At 39.5% G+C, this 17,116-nt stretch overlaps 1 protein-coding gene across 2 annotated transcripts in view; it reads left to right on the forward strand.

Annotated features, from left to right (window-relative positions):
* Positions 1 to 16,781, forward strand: part of EGLN3 (egl-9 family hypoxia inducible factor 3) — a 38,563-nt gene extending 21,782 nt beyond the window's left edge. The window contains exons 2-5 of one of the 2 annotated variants that reach the window (XM_007516824.3): positions 7,480 to 7,599; positions 9,455 to 9,591; positions 12,336 to 12,409; positions 15,143 to 16,781. In XM_007516824.3, coding sequence (XP_007516886.1) covers positions 7,480 to 7,599; positions 9,455 to 9,591; positions 12,336 to 12,409; positions 15,143 to 15,174 — 363 coding nt within the window. In that variant the 3' untranslated portion in view covers positions 15,175 to 16,781. The remainder of the gene's footprint in view (positions 1 to 7,479; positions 7,600 to 9,454; positions 9,592 to 12,335; positions 12,410 to 15,142) is intronic. The other variant, XM_060175193.1, reaches the window with a different exon arrangement.
* The last annotated feature ends 335 nt before the right edge of the window (positions 16,782 to 17,116 follow it).

Genomic DNA, 17,116 nt, shown 5'->3' on the forward strand with positions numbered 1-17,116 from the left:
TTTCCTTTCATTGTTTCAAACTTGATCTGTGCCTCCAGGAACCAGGAGAGGCTGAAGATTCACTCTGACCAGAAAAAAGTCTGTGTTCTTTTCTTTTTTATTTACTTATGTTCTTCTATCTTGAACAATAATCTACTTTGATGATACATACCCTTTCTATCCTAGTAAGGAGTCCCCTGAAAGTCACTAGATTTTCCTGTGTGTATTATAAGATGCAGCAATTCATAATGGTTGTACTTCAGTGGGCTTTTTAAATCTATTTGTTAAATATTTGAATCTAAACTGGCTCCTGATACAGAAAAATACTTTGTAATTCTGATGGACACTGTTGGTTCTTAGGGGGCTATTGTCTCAGATTGAGTCTTAGATCTTCTTGACCTTGTCACAGGCCACATAACCCAAGCCCCTTTTTATAGAAAAGAAACAAGAGTTCAGGCTCACACAATTAGTTACAGAGTGAACTAGATGGCAGGCATCCAGACCACTGACCTTTTCTTTAGAGTTGAGCTCTTTAAGAATATAAGATTATGAAGAGGCAGCAGATTGCAACCCGGGATCCACTGGATAGGGTAGGATACTGGGCTGTTTGTAGGAGGGTGAACACAGGCTGCTCAGAGTGACACCAAAATACAGTCCCATAACTCTCTCTTGAGCTGACAAACGGAGGTCAGAGGGACAAAGGAAAATCCTTTGATTATTTCTCAGCTCAACAGCCCCCAACTCACCCCAGTACCAGCCCCCAGGGGCAGCTCAGCTGCTCCTAGCAGGTTCCCTGATGAGCTATTTTCTTTACCAAGATTCCTGGCTCACCATGGGGTGTAATTCCAAGCCTCTTCCTTTAACTTCTCTCTTTTTTTTTAAGTGACTGGAACTCTATTTGAGTGACAAAATACCTGACCATTCAGAGCCTCATTCCTGCCTGGGAAAGACCAAGTGGAAGGTTTTTTTTTTTTTTTTTTTTTTTAATATTTATTTTATTTATTTATTCCCTTTTGTTGCCCTTGTTGTTTTATTGTTGTAGTTATTATTGTTGTTGTCGTTGTTGGATAGGACAGAGAGAAATGGAGAGAGGAGGGGAAGACAGAGAGGAGGAGAGAAAGATAGACACCTGCAGACCTGCTTCACCGCCTGTGAAGCGACTCCCGTGCAGGTGGGGAGCCGGGGTTCGAACCGGGATCCTTATGCCGGTCCTTGTGCTTTGCGCCACCTATGCTTAACCCGCTGCGCTACAGCCCGACTCCTGGAAGGTTTTTTTTTTTTGGATACTTCTTACAATTGGCTGTCTTTGCTCAGTGTCCAAGCTGCAGACTGTTAGAGGTTTTCCACTCTTTTATTTTATTTTATTATGACTATTATTATATACACATGTCCCTTTTCCATCCACCTTCTTCAGGTTGACCAAAATTAACTGTTGTTGTTTTTTCCATTGCTAGGTGACTGGCTGTCCTATCCATTGTGAGAGGAACTTGTTTCTCTCTACCTCTTCTCTCCACTCGCCTTTTTCCCTCCTCCTAGATCATTAAAAAAAAAAAAAAAAAAAACCCTCTTTCCTTTCCTTTCACTGCTCTTCCTTTTTTCTTCTTTCTTTCTTCCTTTTTTTTTTTTTTTAAATTCTTCCTTCCTCCTTTTGTTTTCTGAATTCACTGATACTCACTTGTGAATTCTTTTGGGGAAGAAATCTGACTCGGAGTGGGCCCTGTGTGTGTGTCTTCCTACTTCCTTTTCTCCCTTTTCTATCCCTAGAACTTATAGTGGACAGTAGATTTGCATAGTTGTCTGTTCTTGTTTTCCCTTTTTTCCTGTCTCTTTCTTTTTCTTTTGTTTGGTTGCTATTTTTTCTTGGACTGGAGGTGTTGTTTGGCTAAATGGTATTGGTTGAACTGCATCAATCCTTGCCTCAGTTACTATTGTTATAATTTCTGAGATTGGTGACTGCACTTGTCATAAAGATCTTTAGAATAGGGTGGCTTGTACTCAAACACAACAACTGAAGAACGACAGAACAGAAAAATAAAAACCACATAATAAAAAAAAAATGGTTAAATCAAGAGCAAATAAAACTGCTACCACAATGTATCAGGACAGGAGCCCAGAAGAAACTCCAGATCAGTCAGAAGTAACCATAGATAAGAAAAGTATACAAGCAATAGTAAACCTAATAATCACAGAAATGAAGACAACTATGGAGGAAAGTAAGTACACAGACCAGTGGAACAGAACTGAAAGCCCAGAACTAAACCTCCACACCTATGGACATCTAATCTTTGATAAGGGGGGCCCAAAGTATTAAATGGAGGAAGGAGGCTCTCTTCAATAAATGGTGCTGGGAAAAATGGGTCGAAACATGCAGAAGAAGGAAAGTGAATCACCATCATATCTCACCAGAAGCAAAAATCAACTCCAAATGGATCAAAGACCTGGATGTTTGACCAGAAACTATCAAATACTTAGAGGAAAACATTGGTGGAACACTTTCCCACCTAAACCTCAAGGACATCTTTGATGAAACAAACCTAATTGCAAGGAAGACTAAAGCAGAAACAAATCAATGGGACTACTTCAAATTGAAAACCTTCACACAGCCAAAGAAACTATCACACAAACAAAAAGACCCCTCAGAGAATGGGAAAAGATTTTCACATGCCATACATCAGACAAGAGACTAATCACCAGAATATACACAGAGCTCAGCAAACTTAGCCACAAAAAAGCAAATAACCCCACCCAAAAATGGGCAGAGGATATGAACAGAACATTCACTACAGAAATCCAAAAGGCTATCAAACACAGGAAAAATTGCTCCAGGTCACTGATTATCAGAGAAATGCAAATAAACACAACATTGAGATACCACCTCAGCCATGTGAGAATGGCATACATCAAAAAGGACATTAGCAATAAATGTTGGAGAGGCTGTGGGGACAGAACAACCCTTCTGCACTGCTGGTGGGAATGTAAATTGGTCCAACCTCTGTGGAGAACAGTCTGGAGAACTCTCACAAGGCTAGACATGGACCTTCCTTGTGACCCAATAATTCCTCTCTTGGGGATATGCCCCAAGGACTCCATAACACCCAACCAAAAACTGTACATATGTTCATAGCATCACTGTACATATGTTTATAGCATCACAATTCCTAATAGCTAAAACCTGGAAGCAACCCAGGTGCCCAACAACAGATGAATGGCTGAGAAAGCTGTGGTATATATACACAATGGAATACCACGCAGCTATTAAGAACAATGAACCCACTTTCTCTGACCCATCTTGGATGGAGCTAGAAGGAATTATGTTAAGTGGGCTAAGTCAGAAAGATAAAAATGAGTATGGGATGATCCCACTCATCAACAGAAGCTGAGAAACAAGAACAGAAAGGGAAACTAAAAGCAGGATTTGACTAAATCTGGAGTAGGGCACCAAAGTAAAAACCCTGTGGTGAGGGGGAGGGTGGATATTCCGCTTCCCAGGGTGGCGGGGTGGGGTGGGTGGGATGGGGCACAGTCTTTTGGTGGTGGGCATGGTGTTTATGTACACTCCTATTAAATTGTAGTCATATAAATCACTATTTAATTAATATGAGGGGGGAAAATTGATTGTCTCAAACTTTTAAAAGCACAGACTGAGTCTTTTTAATACATAGGCTGAGTCTTTGATATATATGTTGACTCTCTCAAAACCTAGACCAGGGAGAACAGAAGCAACTGGTGGCACAGCTATATTACAAATAATGTCAAAGGACATAAATTATGGTGATATTGGGTATTATACAGCAAATCCTAACAAAGGAATTTTTTGAAGTTAACCCAATTGCCAAATAATGTGATTATAACAATAACTATTGTCTTCTTGAACCCTAAGACAGCAGGAACCTCACATTTCCATTATAGAGCCTATATTTCCCCCCAGTCCTGGAACCTTAGGGTGGGGCACACTTTCCTGCATGCTTCTCTCAATTCATACCAAATAATATTACATGCACTGATCCCAACCTAATCAACACACCGAGTACCACCTCAGCATGCTTCACTTCAGACTGTGTCCAGAGACTTCATATGGGGAATGATAACCCTTCAACTTCATTAGGTTCCAGATGCTACCATGATGCTGACTAGACTTCCCTGGACAGACAACCCCACCAGTGTGTCCTGGAGCTCCACTTCCCCAGAGCCCCACCCTACTAGGGAAAGAGAGAGGCAGGCTGGGAGTATGGACTGACCAGTCAACGCCCATGTTTAGTGGGGAAGCAATTACAGAAGCCAGACCTTCCTCCTTCTGCATCCCACCATGACCTTGGGTCCATACGCCCGGAGGGATAAAGAATAGGAAAGCTATCAGGGGAGGGGATGGGATATGGAGATCTGGTGGTGGGAATTGTGTAGAGTTGTTACCCCTCTTATCCTATGGTTTTGTCTCCTTTTTTTTTTTAATTTGCGTTTCCCTCTTTTGTTGCCCTTGTTGTTTTATTGTTGTTGTAGTTATTATTGTTGTTGCTGTTATTGATGTCATCATTGTTTGATAGGACAGAGAGAAATGGAGAGAGGAGGGGAAGACAGAGAGGGGGAGAGAAAGATAGACACCTGCAGACCACTTGTGAATTGACTCCCCTACAGGTGGGGAGCCGGGGGCTTGAACCAAGATCCTTATGCAGGACCTTGGGCTTGGCGCCATATGTGCTTAACCTGCTGTGCTACCACCTGACCCCCTCCTTTTTTAAATAAATACTTTTTCTTTTCATGGCTACACAGTGGGGAGAGGCTGAGATGGCAGGGCATCCAGCCTGTAATTGTTAGTGGCTTAAGTGACTCTCATTATTAGCTCAGTGGTGGCTTTTATAATCCTAATAGTTGCTTCCCGGGACACATAAATTTTTAGGGATTATAGGTGACTTTATTTTCCTCTTCCTCCCCAGAGCAGCCCATCATTTTTGCATGTTACCACTTACTTCCCCTCAAGCCATCCTTTGCATAATGGTACCATCCTTTGTTAAATCTTAGCCTCGAAGTCTCACCTGCAGAAAGATATTCAAAATTAATGGTCTTAACTTCAGCTCTAGTTTGTGCTACTGCTGGGTATGACTTGTCTTGGCATTGGAGATGTTTTGTTGAGTCGCTAATAAATTAGCTTGGAGTTCTACCTGATTAGTTATTTTTAACAGATAGGCAACACTAGCATTTATGAGGGAAAATAGATCTGGGTTGTTACTTGTGTGTGTGGAGGTGGGAGATATTTCTTCATTTTTACCAGAGAGAGTACTGCTTAGCTCTGGCAGGTGGTGGGTATAGGGGATTGAATTTGGGACTTTGGAGCCTTCAGGCATGAGGGCCCCCCCCCCCCCCGTCATCATTTTATGTGCTAGTTCTTATATTTTCCCTATGTGTCTTAGTTCTATAAAATATTTAATTTGAGAAGTCAGGGAGATACCATAATGGATATGATGAAGATTTTCATTCCTGAGACTCTGATGTCCTAGGTTCAGTTCCATCATCACCATAAGCCAGAGGTCTGAGCACTGCTTTGGTAAATAATAATAACAATAACAACTGAAAAAATATTTATTTGGGTTAGCAGAGTAGCTCACTTGGATAGTGTGCTGCTTTGCCATATGCACAACCGAGGTTGAAGCCTGACCCCCACTGCATTAAAAGAAGCTTCGGTGTTGTAGTGTCTTTCACACTTTATCTGTCTCTCTCTAAAATAAAATTTAAATTATTATTATATTATAAAGTAGCATATGTATACTGTTGAATGTTAAACATTAATTCCCCAATAAAGAAATTAAAAAAAAATAGCATATGTATGCTTTTTTTCTGGGGGGAGGGGTCATTGCTACAAAGAGAAAAGAAAGAGCACTGCAGGGGGCCGGGCGGGTAGCGCAGTGGGTTAAGCACACATGGCGCAAAGCGCAAGGACCTGTATAAGGACCCTGGTTCGATCCCCCAGCTCCCCACCTGCAGGGGGTTCACTTCACAGGCGATGAAGCAGGTCTGCAGATGTCTGCCTTTCTTTCCCCTTCTCTGTCTTCCCCTCCTCTATTTCTCTCTGTCCTAGGCAACAACAATGACAGCAGCAACAACAACTATAGACAACAAGGGCAACAAAAGGGGAAAAAATAGCCTCCAGGAGCAATGGGTTCGTAGTAGTGCAGACTGAGCCCCAGCAATAACCCTGGAGGCAAAAAAAAAAAAAAAGCACTGTAGCCCTGATGCCTTCCTTCAGTGCCATAGTACTCCCATGTGATTTGCTTGGGACTCAGACCTTGTGCACATAGCAAAACAAGCACCTTCCCAGATGCACTAAATTGCCAGCCCTCAAACTATTTTAGAAACACGACAGTGTCAGGGTGGGTGGGGGAATTGTACTTTGCCTATTTCTCATCAGAGAATTTTTTTAAAACTGGTTTATTTATTTATTTATTTATTTGTTTGTTTTATAATTACTTTTTACCAGAGCACTGCTCAGCTCTGGTTTATGGTGGTATAGGGGGATTGAAACTGGGACTCTCATGCCTCGGCATGAGAGTCTCTTTGCATAACTATTATGCTGTCTGCCCCCCAGCTATTTTGCCTATTTCTTCCCCTGTTCCTTGCTATCACCCCCCCCCCCCCATGTTAAGAAACTTGCTACCTTCTTAATACTGAGTCTCTTATGGTAATATTGTACAAAATGTTCAGTATGCTTTATTCCTCCACCTAGTTACTTAAGTAGTGGTTAGACAAAGGAAGACCTTCAGGTTATCGTATGCTTTGATAATGTTGAGTAGGAAGAAGACAAGTGCTGAGAAACACATTAAGGGATATCGGTTGCTTTCTTTTGACTGGGACCTGACTGCTGCTTGTGCTAACATATATCAGGCATGATGACTCCATGGCTCCTGGTGGCTGTTTTTTTCTTTGGTTTTGATACATATGAGAGATAAAAGGAGAGGCATAGAAAAGAGAAACACCTACAAGAACTGCTCCACTGCTCAGGGAAGGTCTCTATAGCAAGTAGGGACTGCTTATACATGTGCTCAGTCTCTATCCTAAGTATTTCAGTGAGTTAGCCTGATCTTTTCCTCCTTTGGTTCCTGCCTGTCTCTTTGTAAATGCAAGTATCCCTAGCTATTGTGCAAATGCAGCAGGTAATTAATTCAGTGGCAATCAGTAACAGGCTTAATCCCTAAACTCCATACTGATTCTGATTTTTGTGGGTCTAATGTGGGAACCCAGAGCCTGCTTTTTCAGAGGGCAGGCACCCTGATGATATAGATGGTTTACTGTCCAAAATGTTTGAGAATTATTGAAATATTATTTAACCACTTACCAGTAAGCCGAGCCACAAGGCATGACTTGGCTGTTAAACCTGCAAGTTTAAAGAGTTGAAATTTATGTGTTGTATGTGCAGTGCCACAGTCCCCGGTGAGAGTGTTATTCAGCTGTTTGTGGGGAAAGACTGTCTCAGCTTTGTTAACCAGCTTTTTTGGGGGAATTTTCCTGTAGGCAATGGTGGCTTGCTACCCAGGAAATGGAACAGGCTATGTTCGACATGTAGACAACCCTAACGGGGACGGCCGCTGCATCACTTGCATCTACTATTTGAACAAGAATTGGGATGCCAAGGTACTTTGGGCTTAGACACTTTGGAAAAATAATTCAGATCACTTAGAGTTTATGTTTCTCACTGAATAATCATTTCTATTTCATATTTCCTCTTGCCCTACCCTGTGGTATTGATAAAATTAAAGAAAATGAAGTTATAACATAATAGGGGTGGATACATAGAGTCCTTCTTAGGCTATAGAAAGAATGGTTAATGAAGAGAGGTGAATTGTAATTTTAGGGTCAGGGGACACTTTTTAAACCAAATCCAGAGTGACATGCCTCTGGGTGTATTTTATTCTATTCTTCCAGCAGAAATCTTGAGAGAATGCCACAAAAATAGAACTGTAAATTATAAAGTTGTCTCTAAGAAAAGTTTCTCCAAGAGTCTCATTGGTAGTTTCTTGCCATGGCTTTCTATGGTTTATGAATGTCAAAGGTTTTATGACACATTTTTATATTTCTGAACATATAACTAGATAGAGATATAACTAGATAGAGCTAGGAAGTAGGATTCCATACTTACAAACAATTGTCTGGAATTTGTTTGCCTCCAGTAAGTTAAGAATTATTTAGTAGTCTGAAAAACTGGAAAACCCTGTAAGTTATTTTTGACTTTTGAACCATCTGTGCCTCCATTATCTTGTTCATTAGGGTAGATACTGTTACCATAGAGAGAAAAACTGAACCTGGGAAACCAGTGAATTACTGACAAGGCTTGTCCCTTCTCCTTGTTTGGTAACATGACTATAGCATGTCTCTTAAGAGTCTGAAAATTTTGAATGATGGGGCTATAGACAAGAAAGTGGCATTATCAGACTAATGATATTAAATCACAAAATAGGAAGTCATTTAAAAATATTTGAGTATCTGCCCTGTGCTGTGGGGAAACATTGATATGTGAGATTTTGATTCTACCCTGGTATGGTTACTTTATTAGAATAGTTGGGTATATGTGTAAATAAATAAATAAATACCTAGCTCAAGACCCCGGCTCCCCACCTGTAGGGGAGTCGCTTCACAGGTGGTGAAGCAGGTCTGCAGGTATCTTTCTCCTTCTCTGTCTTCCCCTCCTCTCTCCATTTCTCTCTGTCCTATCCAACAATGACATCAATAACTACAACAACAGTGAAAAACAAGGGCAACAAAAGGGAAAATAAATAAAAATATTTAAATAAAATAAATAAAACAACTCACATGATAAGTGTAGTAAAAGGTATAGATATGTTTATCTTAGATTTTTGAGGAAAGAATATGCCACTTCTAACTAACAAGGTCACATAGGAACTACGGGAATTCAGAAGAAAATTAAATTCTAACCAAAGGGGAAGCTATGTATACTGGTTATCATGAGAAGCTGTTATATTACATTGGACCCCATAGAATTGCTGGAGGCGGGGTGGATTGCAAGTTGCAAATTAGTTAAATATTCTACCAAAGTCATACAGTCCTCCATTTTGTGTCCATCAGCTTCATTTATGATTGTGAGTTTATGAAATTTCTTTTACTTTGAGTAAATAAAGATCTCCAGCCTCGCATAAATTAAAATTTCATTCAAGTGTTAGGTTGTAATAACAATTTGGGAATAATATACATTAGGAGTGGATGTTGGAAGATGACTTTTTTCTAAGAGAGAGAGAGAGAGAGAAAAAAAAAAGAAGAAGAAGAAGACAGACTCACCATGGCACCAGTTTCTTTTAGTGTGATGGGGCCCTCGCACGAACTTGGGCCGTATACATGGCAATGCAGTTCCATATCCAAGTGAGCTATTTTGCAAATCCTTGAAGGGCTTTTGTTTCTAAATGAGCCTAAAATATCATTGTTAATCAACTTTATGTGAGATCAAGAAATAATTCGTCATATATGTGTCCCTCAGCTACATGGTGGGGTCTTACGGATATTTCCAGAAGGAAAATCATTCATAGCAGATGTGGAACCCATTTTCGACAGACTTTTATTCTTCTGGTCAGACCGAAGGAACCCACATGAAGTCCAGCCTTCTTATGCCACCAGGTAATCACCAGAATCACAGCCTCCTACACAAAGCCCAGTTTCCAGAGAGTTCTCTAACCCTGTGTTCTGTATATGAGGGGTGAGATGTTGGAATGGGGAGGGGGGTGTTGTTCAACCAAAAAGTTGATAGTTTGGAGTTGATTAAAAGTTAAAGGAGGAGAAATGTTAGCTACTGTAGTAGACAAAACCTAATGTCAGTTTGAACTCACTTCACAAGTTGTTATCTATTAGGTAAGCATGTTAGATTCTAAATTTCTAGTGTTTCTCCCCCCCTTTTTTTTTTAAAGTTTTTTTAAAAATTTTTATTTTATTTATTCCCTTTTGTTGCCCTTGCTGTTTTTTTTATTGTTGTAGTTATTATTGTTGTTGTTGTTGGATAGGACAGAGAGAAATGGAGAGAGGAGGGGAAGACAGAGAGGGGGAGAGAAAGACAGACACCTGCAGACCTGCTTCACCACTTGTGAAGTGACTTCCCTGCAGGTGGGGAGCCAGGGCTTGAACCGGGATCCTTATGCCGGTCCTTGAGCTTTGCGCCACCTGCGCTTAACCTGCTGCGCTACAGCCCGACTCCCTCCCCCCTTTTTTTTTTTAAAAAAAGAAAAAACACCTAATGTTTATATACTCATGGAGGATGTTAACAATCATATCTGGTTGATACTGGATAAGATTAAGAGTTACCCCAGTTACCCTGGGTCCATGCTCCCAGAGGGATAGAGAATGGGAAAGCTATTGGGGAGGGGATGGGATATGGAGATTGGGTGGCGGGAATTGTGTGGAGTTGTACCCCCCATCCTATAATTTTGTTAATGTCTCCTTTCTTAAATAATAAAATAAAACAATTAAGAGTTACCAATTGCAAGCAGTAGAAAATCCTTGTAAAAAGAAAGATGACTTGGTTTTGGTTTTTTTTTCCTCTTGAAATTAAAATTAGTTTAGTCTCACTATACCCTTAATATTCCAACAATGAGATTAAAAAAAGCCAAATCTCTTCCTTAGCACATGTACTGTTAGTCTTCAGAATGACTAAACAGTTTAGACTTGTTTACTATTAATCTAGAAACTCTTGATATCTATCATCTTAATTTTCAGAGTTTTCCTCTCATTACCTTTGTTTTATAGCTAAAGTTGTAAAGCAGGTGGTTTTGTTGAAGTACTGGAGGGGTATAGCTTGCAACATTGTAATCACTGTGGACAGAAGGAGAGAACTTGTGTAGAAGGATAATGATTAAAGAAACCTTAACAAATCTAACTGGGTAAAAGACTAGTGATTAAACATTAACAAACTTAATTAATAAAATCATGTGTGTAAAGTCCTTAAAATGTAAAATGTAAGCTCTGAGCCCCCGAGTTGTATACTAAATGCCAAACTGGAATTCACCCTAGTTGAGCAGATAACCTACCACTAAAACTTGCTTGTGACTTTTTAAAAAAATTTTTTTAAATATTTATTTTCCCTTTTGTTGCCCTTGTTGTTTTTTTATTGTTGTTATAGTTATTATTGTTGTTAGATAAGACAGAGAGAAATGGAGAGAGGAGGGAAAGATAGAGAGGGGGAGAGAAAGACAGACACCTGCAGACCTGCTTCACCGCCTGTGAAACGACTCCCCTGCAGGTGGGGAGCCGGGGGCTTGAACCTGGATCCTTACACCGGTCCTTACACTTTGCACCATGTGTGCTTAATCTGCTGCACTACCGCCCGACTCCCGCTTGTGACTTTTTAATGGGATGCAATAATTGAACCTTACCATTTGTGCAGATTTCCCTGATTATTCCCCAATTTCTCACTGGCAAGAGTTAGAGGGAAAACAACAAATGCTTTGGGAAGCTCTTGAAAAACAATCAAATGTGACAGAAATTCCACTAGCTAGTAATAACTGTTAAGATGACAGATTTTGAAAACGCAAGCATGAAATGACTCTTGTAGTAGTCTCTTCTATGAATGGGATAAAGAAAATTAGTGGGACTGAAGTAGAAAGGTTCAGGGCATCTTTATTCCTTTGCATATTTGTCCTGATGTTCAAAACTAAAAGAAGGCCAAGAATTTTTAGCATCCTGCCATTTAAATAAGTTCTTTTTTCTTTTCCTGCCTCCATGGTTATCATTGGGGCTTGGTGCCTACACTATGAATCCACTCCTCCTGGAGGACATTTTCTCCATTTTGTTGCTTTTGGAAAGGACAGAGAGAAATTGAGAGAAGAGGGGAAGACAGACACCTGCAGACCTGCTTCACTGCTTGTGAAGCAACCACCCCATGCAGGTGGGGAGCCGGAGACTCAAACTGGGATCCTTACCCCTGTCCTTGTGCTTCACGCCATGTGCGCTTAACTCGCTGCACTACCACCGGGCCCCCCAAATAAGATCTTCATTGACATGTCATCTCTTCTCTCTGTTACCCTCATCAACTTGAGTCTCCCAGTGACTCCTCTAGTTCTTTCTGAGTAGACCGTCATGACTTGTTACCTGATTTGCTAAATTGCCTGTCTTCCCTTCGTATGTTTGAGCTCCTTAAAGAAGAGGCAGTTATATTCACATGATCATTGCCTGTTTATATATATATTGCCTGGCACGTACTTGGAATTTCTTACATTTTAAAATTATATTTAAATAGGATTGAAACTCAGAAAAGCTCATTTTAAATAAAAATTGGGATCAAGTTCCAGTGGTAGGAAAATGTTGGTTCTGGTGTGAATTAAAAAAATTTATTTGATTTCATTTTATTTCTTATGTCTGTTTATCTTTCACAGATATGCTATGACTGTTTGGTACTTTGATGCTGAAGAAAGAGCAGAAGCCAAAAAGAAATTCAGGAACTTAACTAGTATGTGTTTGATAATTTTCTATGGCTTTTAGAACTTGATTAATATTGGTTTACAATACTGTAAGATTTTAGTATGGTTTCACACATTTATTTATTTTTAATATTTTATTTATTTATTCACAAGAAAGGAGGAAAGAGAGAAAGAACCAGACATCACTCTGGTACATGTGCTGCCAGGGATTGAACTCGGGACCTCATGCTTGAGAGTCTGGTGCTTTATCTACTGCGCCACCTCTCGGACCACAATAGCTTCACACATTTATATGTATGTGCATACAACATACTGCACCCACCACTGATCTATTGACTGTTTATTTGTGTGTGTGTAGTTTTTTTTAACCAGAGGATATCACTCAACTTTGGTTTATGATGATTCTAGGGCCTGAACCAGTGACCTCAGAGATACCTCTGAGGCTACCTCCCTAGTTCTTTATTAAAAAAAACAAAAACAGTACACACTTACACTTTCTAAAACACTGTTGTGTTATATGAAAAAAAATTTTTTCTTTTATGAGAGCACCACCAAAGTCTGATTTATGGGAGTGCTGGGTTTTTGAACTTGGCATCTTTGGTATCTCTGGCATGGAAGTCTTTTTGCATAACCATTATACTGCCAACCCAGCTCTACTGTAAAGACAGCTTGATAAGCTTAGTTTTGAAATCCTAGCCATAGCTTTGCTAAGGAAAAATCAGAAAAAAATGCAAAGACTTTCTGTGTGAATGCCAGTAGATTATGGTATAATTATTGTGCATAATGTCACCAGCTCTCCGAATCATCACTAATAAGTTCCACCCCATTTTGAAGTAATAAGCGAAACACAAAAAACAACTGGGAAAGAATTTTTCAAAGATTAGCTTTCATATAGGGGTGGTGTGGTGGTGCACCAGATTAAGCACACACTTTACCTGCTCAAGGACCCGGGTTCGAGCCCCTACCCTCATAAGCAATGAAGCAAGTACTGCAGGTGTCTTTCTGTCTCTCTCATGTTCTATTTCCCCTTTCCCTCTCAATTTCTCTCTGTCCTATTGAATAAATAAAGGGAGATAAAAGGCTACCTGGAGCAGTACCTGCAGGTACTAAGCCCAAGCAATAATGCTGGAAGCAATTTGGAAAAAATTGGCTTTTATTTTTTGGCCAAATGGATAGGAAAGCTTGTGCTCCTCCCCTTTATGAATGTTGACAGAGAATGGTCTTTGTAATAAATTCTCTGCTTCTCAGTCATTTCAAGGAAAGATCAACATTCATAAAGGGGAGGAGAAGGCTAAGCACATACTCATTTTCCAGCAAAAGGAATATGGAGAGTGAGGAAATTGCTCACCTGACAGTCTTGTCATTGGTGCTATTCAGAGTATTAAAAAAAAATTCCAGAAAGACTTTTAAAAAAAAAATGGGGGCTAAATATTTTGGTCTGAAGTCATAGATCACAGACACAAGATGGGAAATTATTATTGTTACTATTTATCATCATCATCACCATCGCTGGGCCTTCATGGCTCTGGGCTGATTTTTTTTTTTTCCCCCCAGAGAGTCGGGAAAAGACACCACAGCACTGTAACTTCTTCCAGTGCAGGGGGAACTGGGCTAGAACCTAGGTCATGTACATGTGAAAGCAGGCATCACTATCTAGTTGAGCTATTTTGCCAGACTGAAATAGTTTATCTTTTAAAGAGTCCTTTGTTTTTAATGAAATAACTCTATTAACAAAAGATTTACTTGTTTATTAATGAGTGAGATGGCAGGAAAGAGAATGGCCCAGAGCATCAGTTTGGCATATGTGAGCATCAAAATCAGGACCTCGTGCACGAGGCCTCTGTGCTATCACCTGGGCTTCCAGAACTCCGCTCCTTTTTACACAGTGCCAGTTGAACCCAGGGCCTTACACATGCAAGGAATATGCCCCACCTGCTGAACTACCTCCCTGACTATGGAAAGTATCAATAGTTGATTAAAAAAAAAAATCATTGATGATTATACACCAAGCATAACACTGAATTTTTCCAGAGGTTATGACACATTACAAAGACAACATGATAGAGCCCAGTTACAGTGTTAATTTTTAAAAAGTTGTACTTATTTTGGATAGAAATAGAGAGATATTGAGAGGGAAGCAGGGGAGGTGGCAGAGGCAGGGGGAGAGAGAAAGAGAGAGAGACCACTAGCACTGTTTCAGCACTTGTGAAGCTTCCCCCCTGTGGGTGGGGACTGGAGGCTTGAACCCAGGTCCGTGAGCATGATGACGTATATGCTCAACTAACTGAGGGCACCACCACCCAGCCCCTACCGTGTCAATTTTTTATACTGGGCTGAGGCATGACTCTCCAGAAATATGAGGTAATATAAACTGAATATGATTTAATACCACCTCTGTGCCCTCCAACCAGATTGAAGGCATTTCCCAATTAGTGTTGCATTGAAATATTTTCCCTCCCTGCCAGATTGATTTGAGAAGGTAAACCCCTGCCTCCACTGCGCCACCTCCTGGACCAACTGTGTTCTCTTGAAGTATCAAGAGTATCAAGCTTGGCATATTAATGAGAAAACTACAGACATATCACATTGCCCAAGCTACAAGCCATTTGAAATGTACACTAATCAAATACCAGAGAAAATGCATTTTGCAGCTCTATCAAGAAAACAAACCTTGTTATGTAAGATGAGAAACATTTGTGACATTAAATTCATCAGATCTGAATCCTTAACCCTCTGTATTCTGTTTTCTGTCTTCAACCTAGGAAATACTGAATCTGCCCTCACTGAAGACTGACTGTACTCAGAAACCTGCAAACCTTATTCAAATATTTTAGTCACTATTCCCAAATTTTCTTTAAGAGTTGAGTTCCAAAGATGGCCTCTTCGAAACTTGAACTTACTCCTTGTGTCATTCACACCCTTGTCTTGCATATATATGGTACTTTGTGTTTTCTTGTCAAGACTGCATTGATCTCCACACACTATATCCGATGGACTCATTTGCTAACTCCATACACATCTGCAGATGATCTAGCTGGCTGGTAATTTCACTGATAGGTTTGGTAACACTGGCTACCAGAAACGAGTCCAGAAGCACAAATGAGGGAATGGATCTTACTTGCACTTTATGTACACTTCTTGATGTGAAAAGAAAAAAAAAAAAAGGTTGACACATGCCACAGAGAGACATCATTGAAGCCTTAATAGCAGGAAACATAAATTTGTGTCATCTGAACAATTTCCAGATGTTGGTGTTTCTGGAGAATTAACACAATCTAATGACCTTATCTCTGGAAAGGGCTGCTGTCATGTCCATTTATAAGTGTCTGTTAGGATGGACACTCCTTTTTTTTTTTTTCTTCCCAGTTCTGTAACCTACTCTTTTTATCTTTGCCTCATTTTACTGAAAATGCGATTTTTCTGATCAAAGATGACAACAGCATTGATTCTCTATTTTCATTTTAACCTGGGGAACCTAAATTCTCCAGAAGTTGAAACAGGACATTCATTATTTTGTTTTATTAAAATGGTATTTGAATTTAAAGGAGGGGGAAAAAAAATATCTGCCTGGTAGTTTAGAGTCCACAGCTTCTGACAGTGTTCTTGAAAGATTTGATATATCAATAAACAGTAGAGATGTTAGCATCTTGAACAATGTAAGAGTGGAGATTGTGTTAGAAATGGGGTATTTTCCTCAATTTTCTCCCCAGTTTTCTTTTGTGATGAATTCACCCTTCTTAGGAAATGGAATTAAAATAAAGCAGAATCCTGAAAATGTTGTTTCAGTTTTTTTCTAGTGTCTCTCGCAATCTCCCTTCAACAAACCCACCTCTCCAGGTCCACTGTGTGCTGGGAAATGTGTCCAGAATCACAGGATCCTACTAAGAGCTACTGAAGATTCAGCCCAGGCACTGGTGCCTTAAAAGTATGAAGCACCTGTTTTATCAAAGTTGGTCTTCCCAGTTTTCAGTTCCACTCTCATATTTTTTAATTCCTTTAATTTATTGTTTGAAAAAATCCCATATATATATATATATATATATATATATACATACATATATATATATATATATATATATGCTAGAAATATTTTCTCTTGTCAATTATGGGTATATACTTTCCAAGAAGAAAGCTTAATCCCTGCCCCACAATTTTACATGAGACTTGTCTTCATTTTCACAAGTGCTTTTTTTTTTTAAATCACCTTTTAATTTACTGTATGGCTTATTTATTATGTTTGTTGTCTTGTACTCTTCCTTTGGAGTGTAAACACAATGAAGACAGGACTTTGTGTATGTTTTTAGTCAATGGAATGTATTCCTTGTACCTAAAACAGTACCTGGCACATACTTAAGGTCTCAGAAACAACTTGAATAAACTCACGCAATTAACTCAGTGCTTGCTTGACTAATTTTCTCTTAATTATAGGAAAGGCTCACCAGAATGTTTGCACACACATCTTTTTTATCATTGATGTTTAGATTTAAAAAGTTTTAGAATGCTTTGATCATATTGTCATTTCATTATTTGCTTATTTGAATAGGTCACTGACTACTCTTATTTGAAAACTGAACAAAAAAAAAAATTCTATCTTTCAATGTTCTGGGACTGTAAAAATAAACAGGAGTTTCAGGTAGGATGGAGCACATTCCTTTCTGGAACAACTTTGAAAAAAATCTAATAAGAAAGAGGATATGTATTAGAAAACATATATACAAGTTACTTATATACTAGTG

The sequence above is a fragment of the Erinaceus europaeus genome, chromosome 16, assembly GCF_950295315.1.
Source record: "Erinaceus europaeus chromosome 16, mEriEur2.1, whole genome shotgun sequence".
Taxonomy (NCBI): Eukaryota; Metazoa; Chordata; class Mammalia; order Eulipotyphla; family Erinaceidae; genus Erinaceus; species Erinaceus europaeus.